Genomic DNA, 19,305 nt, shown 5'->3' with positions numbered 1-19,305 from the left:
CGTTAGAGTTAGGTTACATACCGGAGTGCTATGGATAGGAGAGATTAATGAAAGAATACGGTTAGGTTATGGGTAGAAAGGGATAGGTTTGTGATAGATTGATAGAACGATAGCGTTAGGGTATGTTCTTGTGACGATATGACTAAGGTATGTCATGTAATGATATGTCTGTGATAGGTATAAGAACATTAAGGCTATGGTAAGTTAGAGAATGTTATGACTATGAAGTGTTCACGTTATGACTTGGTTATGATATGATACATTGTATGCTAGATTATTGTGCTTAAGTACGAAATCATGTGGACGTGAATGTATGTTATTTATGCTGCTTAGTTGATGTGATATGAATGCATGTGACGATGTGTGCCCTTGTACGATTATGGCTTGTTGTATGAGTATTGAAATGTAACTGAATGAATTGTATGACATGAAATACGGTAAATTGCATGATACATAACCCCGCTAGGAATATGTATGATATGTAACGAAATGAGAATGAGCATGACATGTAAGCATGAAAACGTGACATGGGGTTATGTTCATTAAATGATGACTGTAGGACTAGTGGGACCTCATGCATATTGTGTGATCATGCATTTGGGTGGATACCCCTATCCCATCACGAGGGTACGGACGCATACATCCAAATGGCAGGACAACGATCGTTATGCCCTGCATAGCGCTGCCGTGACGGTTTTACTTTTAACGGGTCCCGGTGGGCCCCTAGAGCATGCCCACCGGCTAGGGACAGTGGCCCAGCGGTGTGCGAACTAGCTGGTGAGCCCATATTCGCACGTATGGGCTGCGTGTAGAGTATATGGTACACGTCCACGATTACCTGTTAGGATTACACCGTAGGGAAAATGAAACGAAACGAAACGAAAGATAGGTCCCATCATTTTATTGCATGTGATTGTTGCATTTAACCCCAATAGAGGGGTCACTTACTGAGTATTTCTTTAAATACTCAAGGCATGTGCTACTACATTTTTCAGGTTAAGGCAAGACATTCCTGTACGGCTGACGACGGCATCGCAACTCGAGATCATGACACATGCATAGGATAGTGATATTTATTTTCTTAGACTTAGGATAGAATAGGATGTTTTAAACTTAAACACTTATTTATTTTATTTCGGGTGTTTTGTTGTGTCGTTTTAAAGATGTATTCGAAACACGTAAGTCCATGGCTGTGTTTTAAGTTAAAGGTTATGTTTTATGAAATTTAAATGAAGTCTTCCGCCTTCAATGTTTATGGTACGTATACAGTAGCGACCTTAAAGTAGCGACCTTAAATTAAGTAGAAAATTTTGGATCCTAACATATTACTAATCTATTACTATCTTTTTTTTTTTAAGTTTGAAATTTCTTTAATTAAAAAATACATTTACTATTAGTATATAAATGAATCGGTTAGTACACATTTCAAAAATATTTTGAACTTTTAAAAATAACGTTAATACTCTTCCTCACATATTAACACGAATCCTTCTAGTATGTTTTATTATTACTCACATGTCCACTAACTTTCGCGTTGGTTCGTCCTCGAACAAATTCTTATCGAGAGAGGTACCGCTCTTTTTTTCCGGTGGTTTAATCGTAAGAACTTTGTTTTACTGAGAGTAATTCTATGTTGGGTGATATTATGAGAATATTTCTAGGATGCATTTGAGTGATAACAAAATATGTTGGAAAGACTCGTGTTAGTCTGTGAGGATAATCTAAGTTAAGTATCGTGACCATGTTACAGGGGAATACCGAGGGCATCAGGTGCTGAATTCGGTTTTTGAATCTTAGGCACGAACTGTTACGAAAGGTATTAATGAAAATTTGGAATATTGGAAGGCATTTTTAATTTTTAAATTTTTAAATTTAAAAAATAATATTGAAGAAATTTTAGAGGTATTTATGTAAATAGAAAATTAAGATTTATTTATTTATTTTAAATAGGAAATAATTTCTATCCATAATCCTTGCGCCAATCGGAGCGGCGAAACAAAAGGGAATTTATATTTGACCGCCTCTTCCCTCCTCCCTTTTATCTCCATGAATTCTCGCCAGGAGCTCGCCGCCATCGCCCTTCAAACCACTCCTTCCGCTGCCTAACCTCCTTCTCTCTCTCTCTCTCTCGAAAGCTTTCGGCGTTACGGATTTGCGCTACTTTGTAGGGACGAATCGAGTTGGTTATCGGGTCTGTCGTATCTTCAAGGTTTGGTTCCTGTAATTTCTGTTCTGCTTCTTTGTATTGATAGTTTCCCGTTGTTCCACATTGAAGAATTATGTTGTAAGTTCTCGTGGTATAGCCAATTCTTCTCCTTTGCTTCGCATTGTCGTTGAATTGAAGAGGTTATTCTTGCTTTTTTGTTGGTATTTTGGAATTGATTGAAGTGGGTTGCTTGAATGCTAGAATTTCCGTGTGACCTAAGGGTTCTGATTACTTGAAGACGCTTCTGCTTTTTATTTTGGAATAAAGTTCAGATTATTGTTTTGTAGTTTTCTTTTATGGATTTCTGTAAAGGGGGAAATCGTCTAAAGCAGGGATTTCTTGGTATGGGGAATACTTTAGGGCAAGGAGAGGGGATGAGGACGCCATCACTACCTCTCACCCTTTTTCTTCCCCCTCTGAAGTCTTTATCACCATCTGGACTCCTCGGTGGAAGTGTCATACTCCTTTTGAGGTTTTTTTTTAGGTGTAAAGAACTTATGTACGACCAAGATTATAAAAAAGCAATGACAATTTTAAGAAATCAGAGTTTGTGTAAGAAATCGCGTTTTTGGTGTTCATTTGATGTCAAATTAGTTAATATTATAAAAAGAAGTTAAAAGAGATCAAAGTGAAACTAGACTTCGGGTTGATGTAGAATATTAAAAAAAAAACCTCAATTTTTGGTCTCGAATAGACCTTGATTGGTTTCAAGTTCAAAATAACTGAATTAGACCAATAAAACAGTGGCATTCTCGATCATCTTTATAATTCTGTTTTAAAGTTCATGAAACCCACGAAGTCAATAGAAACTAGAATGGCGTATGTTAAGAGTTTACTTGGCATGTATGGGGGTTACCTTGTTATGTACATTCATAGAAACATTCATATCTTGTGATTTTGAAGAATGTAATGTAAGGGTATTTCATTTTGTGTTGGGGTATGTCTTGTTAAGTTAGTTTCTCTCACTCAATCTGGACTGGACATAAACAAGTTCTTCCCGTTTTTCTTTAGCTTTGGTTCAATTGTGGAGATGCCTGCCAGTAAGGTGGCCAAATAGTTTTGATTTTTTTTTTTTTGCTGAAAATTACTTGAATTTAGGAGAATGTGGATCAAATATACCGTCTCTGACTATCTTTTAGACTTTCCTCTTGTGATCTTTTACCATGTTCTTTTAGTTGTTTTCTTTATCTGTAGATGATTACTCGTTCTCTCTTGACATGACACCAAGGACACATGAAACTGAACCAAATTGATCCGGATTCAATTAAGTTAGTTAATGTCATTGTTGGGTTCTAATTGACTCCATTTAGGACAGTTTGGTTAGTTGTTCAAAATAAATTATATTAACCAAAGAAAACTGAACCAAACCAATTATAATATAATTATGCAATATAAATCATATGAGAATATGAAGAATTTTATTTTTTGAAAGATATATTTTTTCTCAAATCACTCTCAATTGAATATTTGAAATTATTAAAAAGAAACTTTAATAAAAAAATCTCTATCTTAGCCTTTTATGAATGAAAAGAATCCCAAAAAGAATCCTCATGTTTTCTTATCTCACCCTCTCAGCCACTTCTATTGACAGACCCCTCCATGCCCCCCCTTTGTTGTTGTTGCTTTCTCTCTTCCTACGCTTTCTGCCTCCCACGAAATCCTCTTTTGAATCCATTCTAATATCATCCTCTCAATTTCCTGTTGGTTTCTGCTGTCGCACCATCATTGTTGCTGGCCTCCACACTTTTGCCTCTAATCTTCTCTCAGTATTTCTAACTATAAGTTAAGTAACCCTTTCTCTCTTCCTTGATCGTTGCCCTTGCTTTCAAAAGAGAATTGGTAAATTGATCGGTTAATTCATTCCAATCTGTTTTGGGCAGAAGCTTGGTTCTTTTATTTAATGGAGCTTTTCTGCTGTAGAATGTAGGTCTAGGAGGCCTGTTGTCCGATGAGATTGATCAGTGTCGAATACGAAGTGTTTTGTCTTGGATAAGAAATAGGGTACCTTTATTAAAATAAAAACCTCACATAACAACCTAAAAGCCATAATGAGAGGTGTTTCTACACTGTCTAATAAGTTAATATATAATAAATTGCTAAGGTACTAGAGAATCCAATCCTAGTGAGCACTTGAGGACTGCTCACTTGCAAAATGTGTACTACTTTAGAATCAGATTTCATTTGAAGCTCATTATGGAATGAGGTGAATTCCTCTCTCTCTCTCTCTCTCTCTCTCTCTCTTGTGGTCGCATGTTTTTGGGATCATAACTATTTCAGTTTACGGTAGGAGCGAGTACCTAACTGCTAATAGCTTAAGGCTATGGTTCTGGCCTTTGGAAGTTTTTGTGAATTGGAATTTTGATGGCAATGGTAAGATGTTTTGATTTATTTTTTGTTTTTTGAGATTGTGTGTAGAGTTCTTCAGAAAGGTGAGAAAAGCAAAGGACTTTTGAAGATAAGATCTTTATGTTCTAATTTTGTGATAGTGGAGAACATTCCACCTCATGGTGATGTTGTTTTTGTTTGGAAGGCTCTTATTTTGCAGTCCTTTTTGGATGGGGTTTCCTCTACCCCTCCCCTCCCGAGAAGGGGAGGTTTCTGTGGCGAGCTAGGTGGTATAGTTTTGTGAGGCCTTTGGCATGAGAGGAACCATATAACATTTAGAGGATTTGAGATGACTTCAGTTATGTTTGGTTCTTTGTAATGTTCCACATTTCTCTTACACTTCAGTAGCGAAGTCTTTTGTAATTATCCTTTAGGTCTTATTTCATTTTGAGCTCCTTTTTTCGTGGGATTTGTTTTCGTGTGACTTTGTATTCTATCATTATTTTCTCAAGGGAAGTTCTATTATTCATAGAAAAACAGTTTTGGTGAATACAAAAAAGGGACTAAAATGAGTTATACGCAAACAATCATCAATACCATCAACAAGTCAGAATATCTTAACACTGTAAATGGTTTTTTTTTCTTTTGAGGTCTGCGATGTCTGTGAGTGTATGGGCCAAAATGATTTACCATCGTAAGTACCTTTTAGGGATTCTAGTTTCAATCCAGGATTTAAGATTTGAAACTAGATATTCGGTTCCTGAACAACCTTCATGGCCTTTTTCTCTTACACTATATAAAATCACGACAAATAAGAGGGATAGATCAAATCATCTGAACATATGCCAAAATCAACCTAATGACTAATCAAATAAGATTTACCTACTGTTCATATCTACTGTATTGCTTCTCGAACTCCTCCTTACGTCTGCAGTCGGCCAAATCAGGGCTTCATTGTATTCAATTATCTCTCTTATTTTATTTTATTTTTCCGAAGTATTCATTTGAGTCACCTTTTTTAGGGCCCATGCTTGTTGAAGCCACCCTACAAGGTTTCTAGGTTGCTTTTGGAAAGAATTTCCTGCTTTGAAAAAGTATCCCAAAGATCCTCCAGCTCTTACAACAATTTCTGAGTTCGAATTCTAGCCTGTGCCTTCTGACACCAGCTCTAGAGTTTAGGGATTTGATTCCTATCTTATACTTTTTCATTCATTTAGTGGTAATCTTATGAAACAGATCATTATTATCCACTTTTATCATATAGCTTCTTCTTATTCTTCCCTTTTTTTCCTGTTACTATTTTTATTTTATAAGAGGCAATTTCATTTATGTTCGAAATTTACAAAACCTTGTTATTTTAAAACTTCCTTAACTGTGCATTGCATAGGGTTCGGATAAACAATTTTTTTTATGTTGTGTTATCATTTTATTCTTATTTCACGTTCTTAATTACATAACATGCAATCTTTTAGGTTGCAACTTGTTGGCGCTTTCATCTCAGAAATTCTTGTTTACAGTGTCAGGTTGTCATCTACCCTCGAAGATGGAGATGCTTACTACAAGTTCTGGTGCCATGCTAACTCTTCTACCCCCAGGTACAAGCAACTAATTTTCGTATTGTTTCATTGATTTGATGCAAGTGGAAATGAATCGATTTAATTATAATAATAATAAAAAAAGACAAGTACAGGAGAAGGGAAGCAGGATATGGCATTTACCTTACCTTAGAAAGGAACACGTAAGAAATAAGAAGCAACCCATGTCTAATTTGATTGGAGAAGTAAGTTAATGTCAGAATTCGTAGCATGTCACTCCAGCATTAGGTACTGTACTGTATAAAATCCAAGGAATTGTCAAAAGTTTTAAAGATATCTTGAAGGGATTCCATTATTCCTTTCAGTCTAAAATTAGCCATTTCATAAAAATAAAAAATAAAAAATAAAAAATTTATAATTAGCCATAAAATAGCTTTAGAAGGAATTCCATGTAGAAATCGTCCTTTATTTTCAGTCACCAAGCACAAACTTCTGAAAATCAGGGATCTCACATCCTTCAGTAAGCTCTAAGAATTCCAAATTTGACATGATGAAAATTCCACCTTTATTGGACACTCAATAGAGGAATAGATGGTCTATATTGGGAAAAGTTGACTTTTGTGTGGACCTCTTCCTAGTCAGGTTAGCTATGTTGGTAACTGAGGTTAGGGTTTTTGTTTAGTTAGGGAGAAAGAGCAGACTTGCAAGAATGTCCCCAAATTATCAAAATTCCAAACGAAAAGAGATGTTATATGATCTTATACTAACAATATCTATCATGGTTTATTAAGTTTGGGAACAAATAATAGCTGGTATAGATCCACTCGAGCAATCTGATTGTCGAGATAACATTTATGTGCACTGTGCTCAGTGTGTACATATGAATGGTGTATATATATATATATGTATATATATATTTTCTTGAAAGTAATAGATAACTATTGTAAAAATAATCGTTCCTGGTACAGCTGTGAAAGGTCACAGCTTTTCATGGTTCTGTGGTCTCATTATTTAGTCAGGATTTTTATTGATGGACTATAACATCTTGCTTTTTCTTTGGAATGTATATTTACTTACACTCGGTTGATTGGAGCAGTCAATTTCCATGGCTGCTAATGGTGATAATGATTTGTCAAATGTCTCTATGTTCGTAGCATAATATATGTCCTTTTCCTGTGGTCTTATGTTGTCCTTCATGCTTTAAGTTTTAATATATTTCTTCTCAGACTAAAGAATGGAACTAAGTAACTTATATTATCTTTTGTATTGGAATACCGTTGTAGTTGCATTGATTTCTTATTCAGTTGAAAAGCATTGGTTTCTTGCTTAAATTAATGTTTTATATTACCATTAATTTGAGATTTCTTTGATCTTTAGTTGTAATATTGTCTTTGTAAAATAGTAGGTCAGCATTGGGGAAAAATGAAGGCCAAAGACTTCCTTCTTAGAAGGGATAGTGTCCAACTTCAAACTCCTAATGGGAGGAGACAATCTGTGATTGCTAAAGCAGGACCAGTTTTTCTCAAACCAATTCCATCTACTGGGACGAAGGGAGGCGTTCTGTATTCTACTAGAAAGAACAACAACGCTTTCATATGTTTTGCTGCATTGGTAATTTGGTTCTCATTAATTTGTTTGTCTTTTAATGCTTCCTTATTTCAACTGTTCTCTGTTTACTTCAAAGCCCTGCTGGTAGTAATTGTTCTATATCAAAAACATTACTGTACAATCCTAAGCTTAGATGCCAAGGGAGAGTTTTAAAAGTCTTCCGAATCCGAATTTTTAGCGGGGTGAATTACCTGAAGCGGATGTGATAGGTTGAATTAATACCTTGATTTGGGTCTCTATGGCTAATGTCTTTTGTAATATCAATTATGTCTTATTCTTATGCCTTATTATTTTGGATTAGAGCCCCTTTTGTACTTCCTTGGGGACTGGTTTTTAAAAAAAGTGTAGAAATGAGAAATAGTTGAAGCCACATTTTTTTTTCATTTACCTAATCAATTAGTTTCTGGGTAGTGGATTTTCAAATAATCAATAGCAAAGAACAAAATCGAGTTTTAAGCATAGTGAAAGACTTAAACACAATATTGTAGGGGTTTATATGTGTGTGTGTATATATATATATATATATATATATATATATATCTAATGACGCTGTCTCTCTGCAGAATGCTAGGTGTGCAGCGGAGCAGACCCAGACTGTTACAAGAGAGGCTCCTACAATCACTGTTCTTCCCGGTAACAATCACTTGCAAATTTTATGAATAATAGTAACTTTAAACTTCAAACTTCCTAGCAGCAGCATATGCACATGCACATGTTACGCCTTGCAACCCGAACATCACCGTCTGTTACTCCTTGCTAATAACATGCTTCACTATGTTCTTACCTATTCGTCAGCATCGTCCTAGGTTATCATAACTTTGCTGTTGCTAAGCCTTATTTTTAGCCATACATTGTGTTGCCTAAAACTAAAATTGCAGGCAAGGAGAAGTCGCCGCAACTGGATGATGGCGATTCTGGATTTCCACCTCGTGATGATGGTGATGGCGGCGGTGGAGGTGGCGGTGGTGGAGGAAACTGGTCTGGTGGATTCTTCTTCTTTGGCTTCCTTGCTTTCCTAGGCTTTTTAAAAGATAAAGAAAGTGAAGGGGCATATGAGGATGATAGGAGAAGATAAATTTCCTAGGCTTTTTAAAAGATAAAGAAAGTGAAGGGGCATATGAGGATGATAGGAGAAGATAAATATATTTTGATGAAATTTATAAAATGTAGATTCAGATTTATACTTGGAGACAATCTCAAAATAAACATTTGTTTGTAGTAACGTTAATCCCATTTGATTTCTTTCATCCACTTAAAATTCAGTAATCCCTATGGATTGGCGTTAAGAACACACCAAGGCAATATATAGTGATCCTTACATGCCACCAAGTATGCTACCTTTGAGCCATCGTAGTAAAAAATTTGAGCCATCGTAGTAAACTTACATGCCACCAAGTATGCTACCTTTGAGCCATCGTAGTAAAAAATTTGAGCCATCGTAGTAAAAAATTGAAAACTAAGTTTTTTCCGTGGAGTTCGATGGAAAGACATCTTATAGGGTTCAAATTCAGATGCATCCTATCATTGCCTAATCATCCTTACCCCAAACTCTTTGTCACCAACCTGGCAACTCGTCACTATTCTCATTAACAGCATTAACCAACCTGGCAACCATATGCTTATTAAACGCCACGCCGGGCCGCTGGTTGACCACCAACCTGGCAACCATATGCTTATTAAACGCCGGGCCGCTGGTTGACCGTTGGTTGAAGATAAAAGTAATCGAATCTATATGAAGTTTTACTATTTATTAAACGCTGGCCGGGCCGCTGGTTGAAGATAAAAGTAATCGAATCTATATGAAGTTTTACTATTTATTAAACGCTGGCCGAGATAAAAGTAATCGAATCTATATGAAGTTTTACTATTTATTAAACGCTGGCCGGGCCGCTGGTTGAAGATAAAAGTAATCGAACCCATATGAAGTTTTACTATTTATTAAACGCTGGTCCGCTTGTTGAAGATAATCGAAGATTAAGTTTTACTATTTATTAAACGCTGGTCCGCTTGTTGAAGATAATCGAAGATTAAATTCATTGGGCAAAAGTAATCGAACCCATGTTAAAAGTAATCGAACAATTTTACTATGATTGGGCAAAAATGGGTTTGATTAAGATTTGTTTCTCTGGAACCAGTTTTAGAAGTTTTACTAGGCAAAAATGGGTTTGATTAAGTGATTAAGATTTGTTTCTCTGGAACCAGAAGTTTTACTATGATTGGGCAAAAATGGGTTTGATTAAGATTTGTTTTACTATGATTGGGCAAAAATGGGTTTGATTAAGTGATTAAGATTTGTTTCTCTGGAACCAGAAGTTTTACTATGATTGGGCAAAAATGGGTTTGATTAAGATTTGTTTCTCTGGAACCAGTTTTATGGGTTTGATTAACTGAAACCAGTTTTAGATTGCAAAAGTTTTACTATGATTGGGCAAAAATGGGTTTGATTAAGATTTGTTTCTCTGGAACCAGTTTTAGATTCATTGGGCAAAAATGGGTTTGATTAAGATTTGTTTATCCAGGTTTCTCCGAAACCCATATGAAGTTTTACTATGATTCATTGGGCAAAAATATATGAAGTTTTACTATATATATATATATATATATATATATATATATATATATATATATATATATATGAAATTTTACTATGATCGGTTAAAAATGGGTTTGATTAAGATTTGTTTCTCCAGATTTTTACGGAACCTATGAAGTTTTACTATGATTCATTGGTCAAAAATGGGTTTGATTAAGATTTGTTTATAACAATGACATCATTATGAACATAAAGCCCCATCCTATAACTGTTTGAGTGAAGTTGATCAAATTTTTTATTTTGAGTCTTTTGAATACCTCTAGTCCAAAAATAAAATGGAAAAAAAATAAACCAAAAAAATCATTTTTTTTTTCATAAATATTGACATTTGTGAAATACATTCGAAAACAATACATTTAACGCTACATTTTTTTTTTTTTTTGCGGAGGGTTTGTGAAAACAATACATTTAACACTACATTTTTTTTTTGTGACAAATCTTTAATTATGGATGGAAATTCTTGTTTTTATCCTCACAAAAATTAATGAAAAATTTTGTGAAATAGGATATGAAGATGGAAAGAAGATGGAAAAAGGTCTTGCCTTGAAATAGGATATGAAGATGGAAAGAAGATGGAAAAAGGTCTTGCCTTGTACACATCTCTACGTTATTGAATTTAAGGTTGTACTTCTTCACTTTTCGCTTTTTACATCTAGTTTGGTCTTAGCATACGTTCACTTTTCGCTTTTTACATCTAGTTTGGTCTTAGCATACGGAGACTCTTCACAGCATACGTTCACTTTTCGCTTTTTACATCTAGTTTGGTCTTAGCATACGGAGACTCTTCACAGCATACGTTCACTTTTCGCTTTTTACATCTAGTTTGGTCTTAGCATACGGAGACTCTTCACATTTCATGCCCTCCATTATCTCCCAAGTATAAGTTTTTTACATCTAGTTTAGTCTTAGCATACGTTCACTTTTCGCTTTTTACATCGCTTTTTACATCTAGTTTGGTCTTAGCATACGGAGACTTCGCTTTTTACATCTAGTTTGGTCTTAACATACGGAGACTCTTCACATTTCATGCCCTAGCATACGGAGACTCTTCACATTTCATGCCCTAGCATACGGAGACTCTTCACATTTCATGCCCTCCATTATCTCCCAAGTATAAGGCTCTAAGCCTAACTTCCTACACATTTCTCAACTATAATTGAGTTAGGGTTCGTTTGGATTATATATTTTACGATTCTATCTTAGCGAGAACGTGTTAATGTAGTAGGAAAATTGTCATCCTGAGTGGATTTTAAGAGCTAGTTTCAGATGGTAGGCATGTCTATATAGACTTAATATTTACAATAATCAAACTTTTTCTAACCTGAACAAAAAATACAAAGACAAGCACAAATGAACAAATTCAATGAAAGCCATGACCTTAGCGAATTTAGTTACTATCAAAATTTTCAATCTGAACTCCCACTAGAATCAGGGTCGAGATCTAAACCAAAAAATTTAAAAATGACGAATTTGCCAAATTCTTGCTTACTATTCGTTTCTTTAATACCGATGAATCTCAACTAGGTTTCATCAATACCAATGCAAACTTCTCGACATAAAAAATTACTTCGACACAATTCAAAATCGACTCACTGGAGGAGTAGAAAACAAAAGGAAAATATAACTTTCGAGGAAGGAAGGTGAGAAATTTGAATTTTGCACAAATGTCTTTTCACATTTCATGGGGTAAAAAAAGAGGCCATTTTCCCAAAAGGAAAGCAAAATGAACAATATTTTTCCCCCATACATGGAAGGTGGAAAAGGGAGAATACATAAGCATCCAAGAGGAGCCTTGGATCCCAAGAGCGGGCAATAAGGCAATAGCATGAGCATTCACTTTCAAGGACTTGCCCAAACGCCCTCTCTTGGGATCCAAAATGATCTTAATAAATCCCTGCACCCACAACAAGAAGGGAAGAACCCACCTTTGAAGATCGAAGCTGATTCCCTTGGCGTCATCAAGCTTCCTCAATGGAACATTTTGGTGCCTGTTTGAACATAACTTATCCAAAACACTGAGTATTTATGCCCCCATCCATATTGACATAAACAGGACACACTCAGTTGGTACCAATTACGATCAATCAACAACTGGAAATTGAAAGGCGACAAATATCACATCACATCAATATCACTATTAATATTGAATTTGAAAGAAGAAAACAAATGATGACTGCTGATGAAACATTGAATACTTTCTAGATGAGGGATTAGCTTCATCAGCCTATGCTCAAACTCAGCCAAGAATGCAAACAAAAGCAACCAGAGTTCTGCTTGTCTAGTGCTTAAAACACAAAAGTTCAGTCACTGAAGAAACTAGACCGAAAATGACCAAAGGAGCAACCCATGCGAAGTGAAAATTCAATATTAGCCCCTCCTCTGAGAAGTGGCCAACAGCATTTACAGTTGGGCAAACCATGATCCAATAAGATCACGAACACGATCACAGTCACAACTTCAGGTATCGTCGACTTGTGAATGGAAGACAAAGCTTGGGAAAGTTGTGGTGATGTCCCTGCCCAGAAACAACGCCCAGCTTATATAACACATAGCAAGTGCCAATAAGTTCAGTTATAGTTCACTTTATGAGACCGTGTCTTTTTACGACAAAACAGGATATGTGACAGAGTTCTCTTTCGTTTTTCCCAACGACGTTACACAAAAACAAACAAGCACTGACTTAAGGTATATGATTATGATTTTCCAATGTTTCAGTTCAACAAAAATGGACTTACTTGAGATATTGAAGGGTCATGTTCTTTAAGAGAGATGGATGTCGCGAAACAAGGTTTCTCCACTCTTCCTTGTCAATCTTTCCGTCATGTTTTGTATCAGCTTCCTCAAAGGTCTAAAACATACTCCAAGGTTTAGAAGTATTAATAAAATTAAAATTTTCTATGCATACAATACAAAAGCACATAAATAATCTCGAATAAGACCTCTAAGTAAATTCATCAAACTTTTGAGAGCTAAACGGATAGAGGAGTACCTTATCAATTATACTCTCAATAACATCATCCGAAAGATTCATACCAGATTCTGCAAGGGTAGCCACAACCATTTGCTTCACCTAAGTACAACAAAAAAACCAACTCTGTAGTAGGAAAGTTGGGATAAAAAACCGGAAACCTAACTTCATCACTAGGAAGAAAGTATTACCTCTTGTCTCTCAATAAAACCTTGCTGCTTAAGATCGTACAATTGAAAAGAAACTGAAAACATGGCATTATAAGGTAAAGGCAAAAGGATTTAGTTAGACATAAGGGTTCCAATCATAGTATAAACGTCTTAACAACCAGCATGACAACTGCTCCAGATATTTTATCATTTTACTATACATAACGTACATTCAACTTTATCATCAATTGGGGCATTTGGATGAAATACAGATAACGCACGAGCAAATTCTTCGAAGCCTAATATTCCATTGTGTTTTGTATCAAATAAGTCAAACACCTACAATAAAAGCAAAAAAGTATAAGAAGTTTATACAAGAGATATTGGTAAAAAAAATGAGTTAATAAATCTAGTCCATGCAACAGAAAAGGCAATATCAAAAAGTACCCTGTCAGCAAATAAGCTTTCTTTTTTATTCGTCTTGAACAATGCCAGTTGAAACTCCTCCTATAGCATAAAAGTACAACAAACAACTTCAAGAAAGAACCAACGAAAATCAGCAAATACAAACGTACAAGGATTAATATATTGTATGAAGAAAGGATGTCAGGTCCAAAATATGGTAAAATTTTTGCATAAGCTACAAATCTTAATATCCCTAACCAATGGCAGAAAAGGATGCATATATACCTTGTTGATCAGGCCATCATCAATCACGGCACTGCTTATCTTCTTGAAGAGTTCATATAGTGCCTCTATTTCACTTACACTGACTGCATGTTGTAGAAAACTAGCATCATTTAATAAAATTTACGGTTTTTGTTTCTGAAAAGATAACAGATGACTAGAGTTGTATCACACTTCATTTTGGTAGCCCAATTCATTATGGTCACCAACTTCCAATTTTAGTTTTAGGTTCACTGGACATCAAGTAGATGTGACAATATGAATTGTGTGCATTTCAGAGGTATAAATCGACAATGGAAGGAATGAAAATTAAAAACATACACACAGTCTCCCTCGCAAGAAGTTCAGGATCGTCGAGACCTCTTGATTGCTTATACAATTCAAGATCACAACATCTTACTAGGGAAGCAAAAAATCCCCCTATGCACTGCAACATGATATCGCTTGATAATCAAAACACTCCATGCCTGATTAATAGAAGTTGTATATAAGAGTTTCTTCTCAGTGATATCAGAAAATTAATAGAAAAAAAATGCATGGAAAGAGAGTATGAACCTTTTAACCATTCTCTGCTTCTAATGACTCACTCAAATGCCAAAACTTCACATAACAACAGGAAACCTATTCTGGTTAAGACAATATTTTGAGTACATTAGGAATTAATAGAACAAACGGTAACAAGTGAAGTACAAAAATATTTTCTGGAGAAGGAATAGATGGCTCAAGTAGCTTTTCAATGTTACATAACAGCAAGAACAGATAATAACGTCAATAACTAACAAAATAAAAACTAGCATCAACTGGATGCTTAACGACTTCCCAACCCAAACTTCCTCCTTGACTATCCCTGCATTAACATCTTCTTCTTTTTTCTTTTATTTTAATGTCACAATAATTTGATTATCCTTGCATCAAATTGTTTCTTATCAAAAAAAAAATCCTTACATCCAAAAGGCGTTTTCGAGGTGGATGCATCAAGCTGGTTCTTTTCAAGGTGGCTCTATCAAGTAAGATGATCATGTATAGGTGCTTCATGAGTTTCATATTATTTAATACAAAAGTAATTATAAATTCTCCATTTCCAACTTGTATCAAGTATTAGCCAGTAACAGAGAAGCATAGACATGGCATGGGACACAAACAAGGCACAACCACAATGACATGTCATTGTCTAATGAACTAGGACATGGAAACAGCCATGACACATTTACAACAATATCTTTTAGAATATGCCAGACAATATTAAAAAACTTTTCACAGCTTATTAAAAAAATGATGTCAATAATGCTTATGCACTTACATGCTTCTCTTCTGCTATCAAAATTTATAATTTCTCTTACTTTTTACAAGTACAAGTATCAATAGTTTCAGTACATATCAAACATGAGGACGGTACCCAAACTAACGTATACATGCTCCATACAGCTTGAAATGTAGCTAAACAAATCGGCTAATCAACCAGTTTAAATAGGCACAACAAGTAAGCTTTAAGAACTAAACAAAACTCAGTAAATAGTTAGTAAGATACCTGTTAGTCCTTATATAAAATTAGTTTTAAAAAAGAAATCTAAATGGAGAAATAAAGGGATATCGTAATTTCAAATTTCCTCGTGGATAAGATAAAACTGAAATAGTCATAAAAGAACAAACTGCAAGAGAGTATTTGGAGAAAAAAGGAAGAAATAATACATAACGCGCAAATTCGATTGGTGTTTAGCTACATAAGAATTCTGTAAAGATGCAACACTTATAATCGGGGAAGCAAGCTGCATATTCCAAAAAGAGCTTCCAAGCATTCAACTGACAAAGAAAATATTCACAACATGCACTGATAAACATACATGTATAATACACATAAGTGTCCCTGTCCTAGAATCCCAAAAAGGAGATCCGATGTGTTTTTAGGTAAACTGATGAGAAATCAATTTATGATCTTCAATGAAATGCGAAAATACCATAGTTAAACTATGTCTAATCTCCTGAACAAATCCAATATAAGCCAAAAATCTATTTGCTACATCTAGAACAGAACTAGATTATAGTCATTAGACAATGATGATGGGAGTTAAAGAATTATGGTGATGTATTTCTTGCATAATCTTTCTACCACATAATCATTAAAAAATAAAAACGTTGTTCCCAGATCAGAACATTCTCTGAAGAACATATCAATTCGGAAAAAAAAAAAAAAAAAAGTGATACCAACTCTACTTCCACACATCGAAGTTTTTTGGGAACGCGGAAAACCTTCCTAAGGCAATCTAGTCACCACAAGCATTGCCATGACCAATTAGAGAGTTGAATTTGAATATAACAAAAGAAAAATAGCCACCGAAATTTCCAACCAATGGGAAAGAACCCATAGAAAATTACCATAACAACTTCCTAAAGAAAAAGAGGCACAACAGCCATCACAAAATCCCTCCCAACCACAGATCTCTAAATCGGAAACAGATCCAGTCGCGCAATTAATCGTTATAGGTCCCACCAAACAACAGATTTCAAATTCCAAACATTCGATTACACAAACACAAAATTCGGAAACGATCTGGTGAAGATAAAACGCAATTCAATTGAAACTGATGAAGCTTCCACACAGCAACAAAATCCAGTAATCATATTGTGTTACAAATTTATCCATAAAAACAAAGAAATTAAAATCAACCGTAGTATACCGTATAAGGAGAGGGGACGACGATGGAAGCGAGGTTGTTCCGGTGAGGTGATGCGGTGGCTGTCGACGAAGAAGAGCGAAGGTAACAAATCCAGAGAGAGAGAGAGAGAGAGACGAGCAGAGAGACGAGCAGAGAGATGAAGAAACGTTCTTATAGCCAAAAGATACGAACGGAAAACCAAACCAAAAACAATAATTTGGTTTATTTATTTATTTATTTATTATTATTTTTTTTTTCTCGAAGAAATAAATAAATAAAAAAAACATAAATATTATGATGTTTTGTAGCGTGGCGATGAGATGGGAAGGGTATGCCCATAACCTTGGAGTTGGGATGATAAGACCCACACAAAAACGACATCGTTTTCATTGGCTTCTATTTGTTTTCTTTTTTTTTTTTTCTTTCTATATAGTAATTTTTCAAATAAAGTTTTTATGAATTAAAACTAATTTGTGAAATATGTAAATTTTAAAATATAATTTCGTCATATAGATTTTAAAATTCAAGTGATTTCGTCACATTTTTTTAGTTATTCCTCGACTACTTAACTAAAATCGTAAAAATTTGGTTGAGTTATTATTATTATTTTTTTCGATGAATTTTTAGAAAAAAATAAAAAAATTCAGTGTTTTCTTGAATTTTAAAACGTTTTATTAATATCTTTCCATTTTTTTAAAAATAAATTCAAAAATACTTTTACCGCTAGAACTATATTTAAAAAATACTCATAAAATTTAAAAAAAAAAATAAATATTTTAAAAAAATTTAGGGTATTTTTGGAATTTTATATGTGGAATAGAAAAATTAATAAAATAGAGGACAAATTGTTAAAGTTATTATTTGGGTAGTGAAAAAATGGTTAGGAATTATCATTCAATGCTTTTATCACTTAATGTATAAGAAAAATGATAGTAGTTAGGGATAATAATTGTCAAAATTATTTCATTAAGATATTATTTTGAAGAAATAATTAAAGCTACGAATATGACCGTAAAATCATTTATTATATGTATTACTCACGGAATCGGGTTGAAGATGTAAGTATCTTGATATAAATTCAACGTTCGTAGAATAGCTTAGATCGTTGAAGTTTATGTTGACAATCTTACCTAACTCAAGTAGGTATTGATTAAGTGAAAAAAATTAAATAGGACGCGGGTAGGTTAATATCAATCTTACCAAGATTTCGAGTATTTGACTTGAACAGTAAAATAATACGTGAAATTGATTAATCTAAATGAAAGGAGAAAACCAGTAAAAAAAAAAAAAAGTAAGAATTTCAAATTAAATTTGAACGAAGTATTTGAGATTTTTTAGTATTAGTATCAACACGAGTTATTGATTTCAACAAATACGAGCTTGAGCTGTGAACCTGTTCTTAAGATTATGGATATAATTACTTAGTAGAGTTGAGGTGGACTAAAACACGACACACGGTAAGTTATTAGACCAAGATTTCACATGCCGTAATGTTTTTCAATCGGCGCACATGTATTTTTTCAGAAACAAGAAACGATTGAAGGAGGGTAATGTTTCAAACATTTTCTTGTTATGTATTGTTTTTGGACTCACTAGTGCTCACATTTGATTTTTATAAGCAAGATGTTCGAGGAATTTTCTAGGCTAGTTTATATTGATCATAGGAGGTTAATGAAAGATTAATAAAGCCATTTTAAGTAATTTGACGGTTTTTATGTAGCATGTTCTATGGCAAATTCTCTGTGTATGAATCTTAAATGAAAAAAAATTCTCTGAGCTTGTAACTCTCACTGAAGTGGGAATAAGTAAAAATGCATGAGATTTAAAACTTTTAAACGTGCATGCACATAAAGAAAATTTAGATTTAGTACGACATTGTTTTGAAATATAGCACAAACTGACGACCCACATGACATACACACAAAAGAACATGACACACGTAATTCGTAAAATCCAGAAATACAAAGACATAAAGGGTTAGTAAAGGAAACATATTAGTGGGGTACACGACACCGATCTAGCCAAAAACTCCATAGTCCCTAGCTCGTGTGCGCCTCATTATGTTCACTACATCATGTCTAATCTGAAAGAAAGTCAAGGTAGTAGGGGTGAGTATATTAAATATACTCAGAAAGTAGCTTGCTGATAGTTCCTAGTTTCTTATCAATTTTTATTTATTTTAGTTAGCTCCTTTGTATCTTATTCTCATCCGGGGATTTGTTCCCCAATATAGGTGCCTCTTAAGCTACACCCTAGGTTAACTCATTCTATTTCTTGGTTCTTGGTCCTATCTGGACCTCCGTGGCTCAAAATATTTTAAGCTTGAGTCTCTTGGTTAGTCATTTCTACTAGTCTCATCATCATCATAATATCTCTAAGTCTTTGAGTTGCGTCCTTAGTGCTCAATGTTCATGCATTCTAGGATTTGACCAACTCCCAAGTATACTACTGTAGGTCCTCGCCACTCGTGCCAAGTCCACTTAAAGGAACTAACGACCAAACTTCTCAACAATAAAATAGACCAATTTTATAGTTATTCGGACCCTTGACAACCGAATCAGGTTTACGATTAGAGTTTAG

General features: G+C 34.5%; 2 protein-coding genes across 5 annotated transcripts; one reads left to right on the top strand and one right to left on the bottom strand.

The window, feature by feature from the left end:
- The first annotated feature begins 1,968 nt into the window (after nt 1-1,968).
- LOC111810820 (uncharacterized) lies at nt 1,969-8,921 on the top strand. 4 transcript variants are annotated; one of them, XM_087117718.1, is made up of 6 exons: nt 1,969-2,209; nt 5,554-5,750; nt 6,049-6,126; nt 7,472-7,677; nt 8,238-8,307; nt 8,553-8,921. In XM_087117718.1, exons 3-6 carry the CDS (start codon nt 6,075-6,077, stop codon nt 8,747-8,749), a joined length of 525 nt encoding a protein of 174 aa, XP_086973844.1. In that variant the 5' UTR covers nt 1,969-2,209; nt 5,554-5,750; nt 6,049-6,074; the 3' UTR covers nt 8,750-8,921. The 4 variants fall into 4 exon arrangements, with proteins under 4 accessions (XP_086973844.1, XP_023553394.1, XP_086973843.1 ...); XM_023697626.2 differs by having other exon boundaries at nt 1,970-2,209; nt 7,469-7,677; XM_087117717.1 differs by lacking the exon at nt 5,554-5,750 and having other exon boundaries at nt 1,970-2,209.
- A 3,466-nt stretch (nt 8,922-12,387) lies between these two features.
- On the bottom strand, nt 12,388-16,859 carry LOC111810814 (calcineurin B-like protein 3). The gene is made up of 10 exons (XM_023697618.2): nt 16,747-16,859; nt 14,627-14,697; nt 14,393-14,538; nt 14,075-14,157; nt 13,832-13,891; nt 13,615-13,723; nt 13,427-13,479; nt 13,257-13,337; nt 13,003-13,115; nt 12,388-12,782 (listed from the first exon to the last, which is right to left on the bottom strand). Exons 3-10 carry the CDS (start codon nt 14,505-14,507, stop codon nt 12,725-12,727), a joined length of 672 nt encoding a protein of 223 aa, XP_023553386.1. The 5' UTR covers nt 14,508-14,538; nt 14,627-14,697; nt 16,747-16,859; the 3' UTR covers nt 12,388-12,724.
- Between the last annotated feature and the right edge of the window lie 2,446 nt (nt 16,860-19,305).

Source organism: Cucurbita pepo, chromosome 14 (assembly GCF_057944985.1).
Source record: "Cucurbita pepo subsp. pepo isolate OVF chromosome 14, ASM5794498v1, whole genome shotgun sequence".
NCBI classification, from domain to species: domain Eukaryota; kingdom Viridiplantae; phylum Streptophyta; class Magnoliopsida; order Cucurbitales; family Cucurbitaceae; genus Cucurbita; species Cucurbita pepo.
The sequence above is the reverse complement of the archived record's forward strand: the minus strand, read 5'-3'. Positions and strand labels throughout refer to the sequence as shown.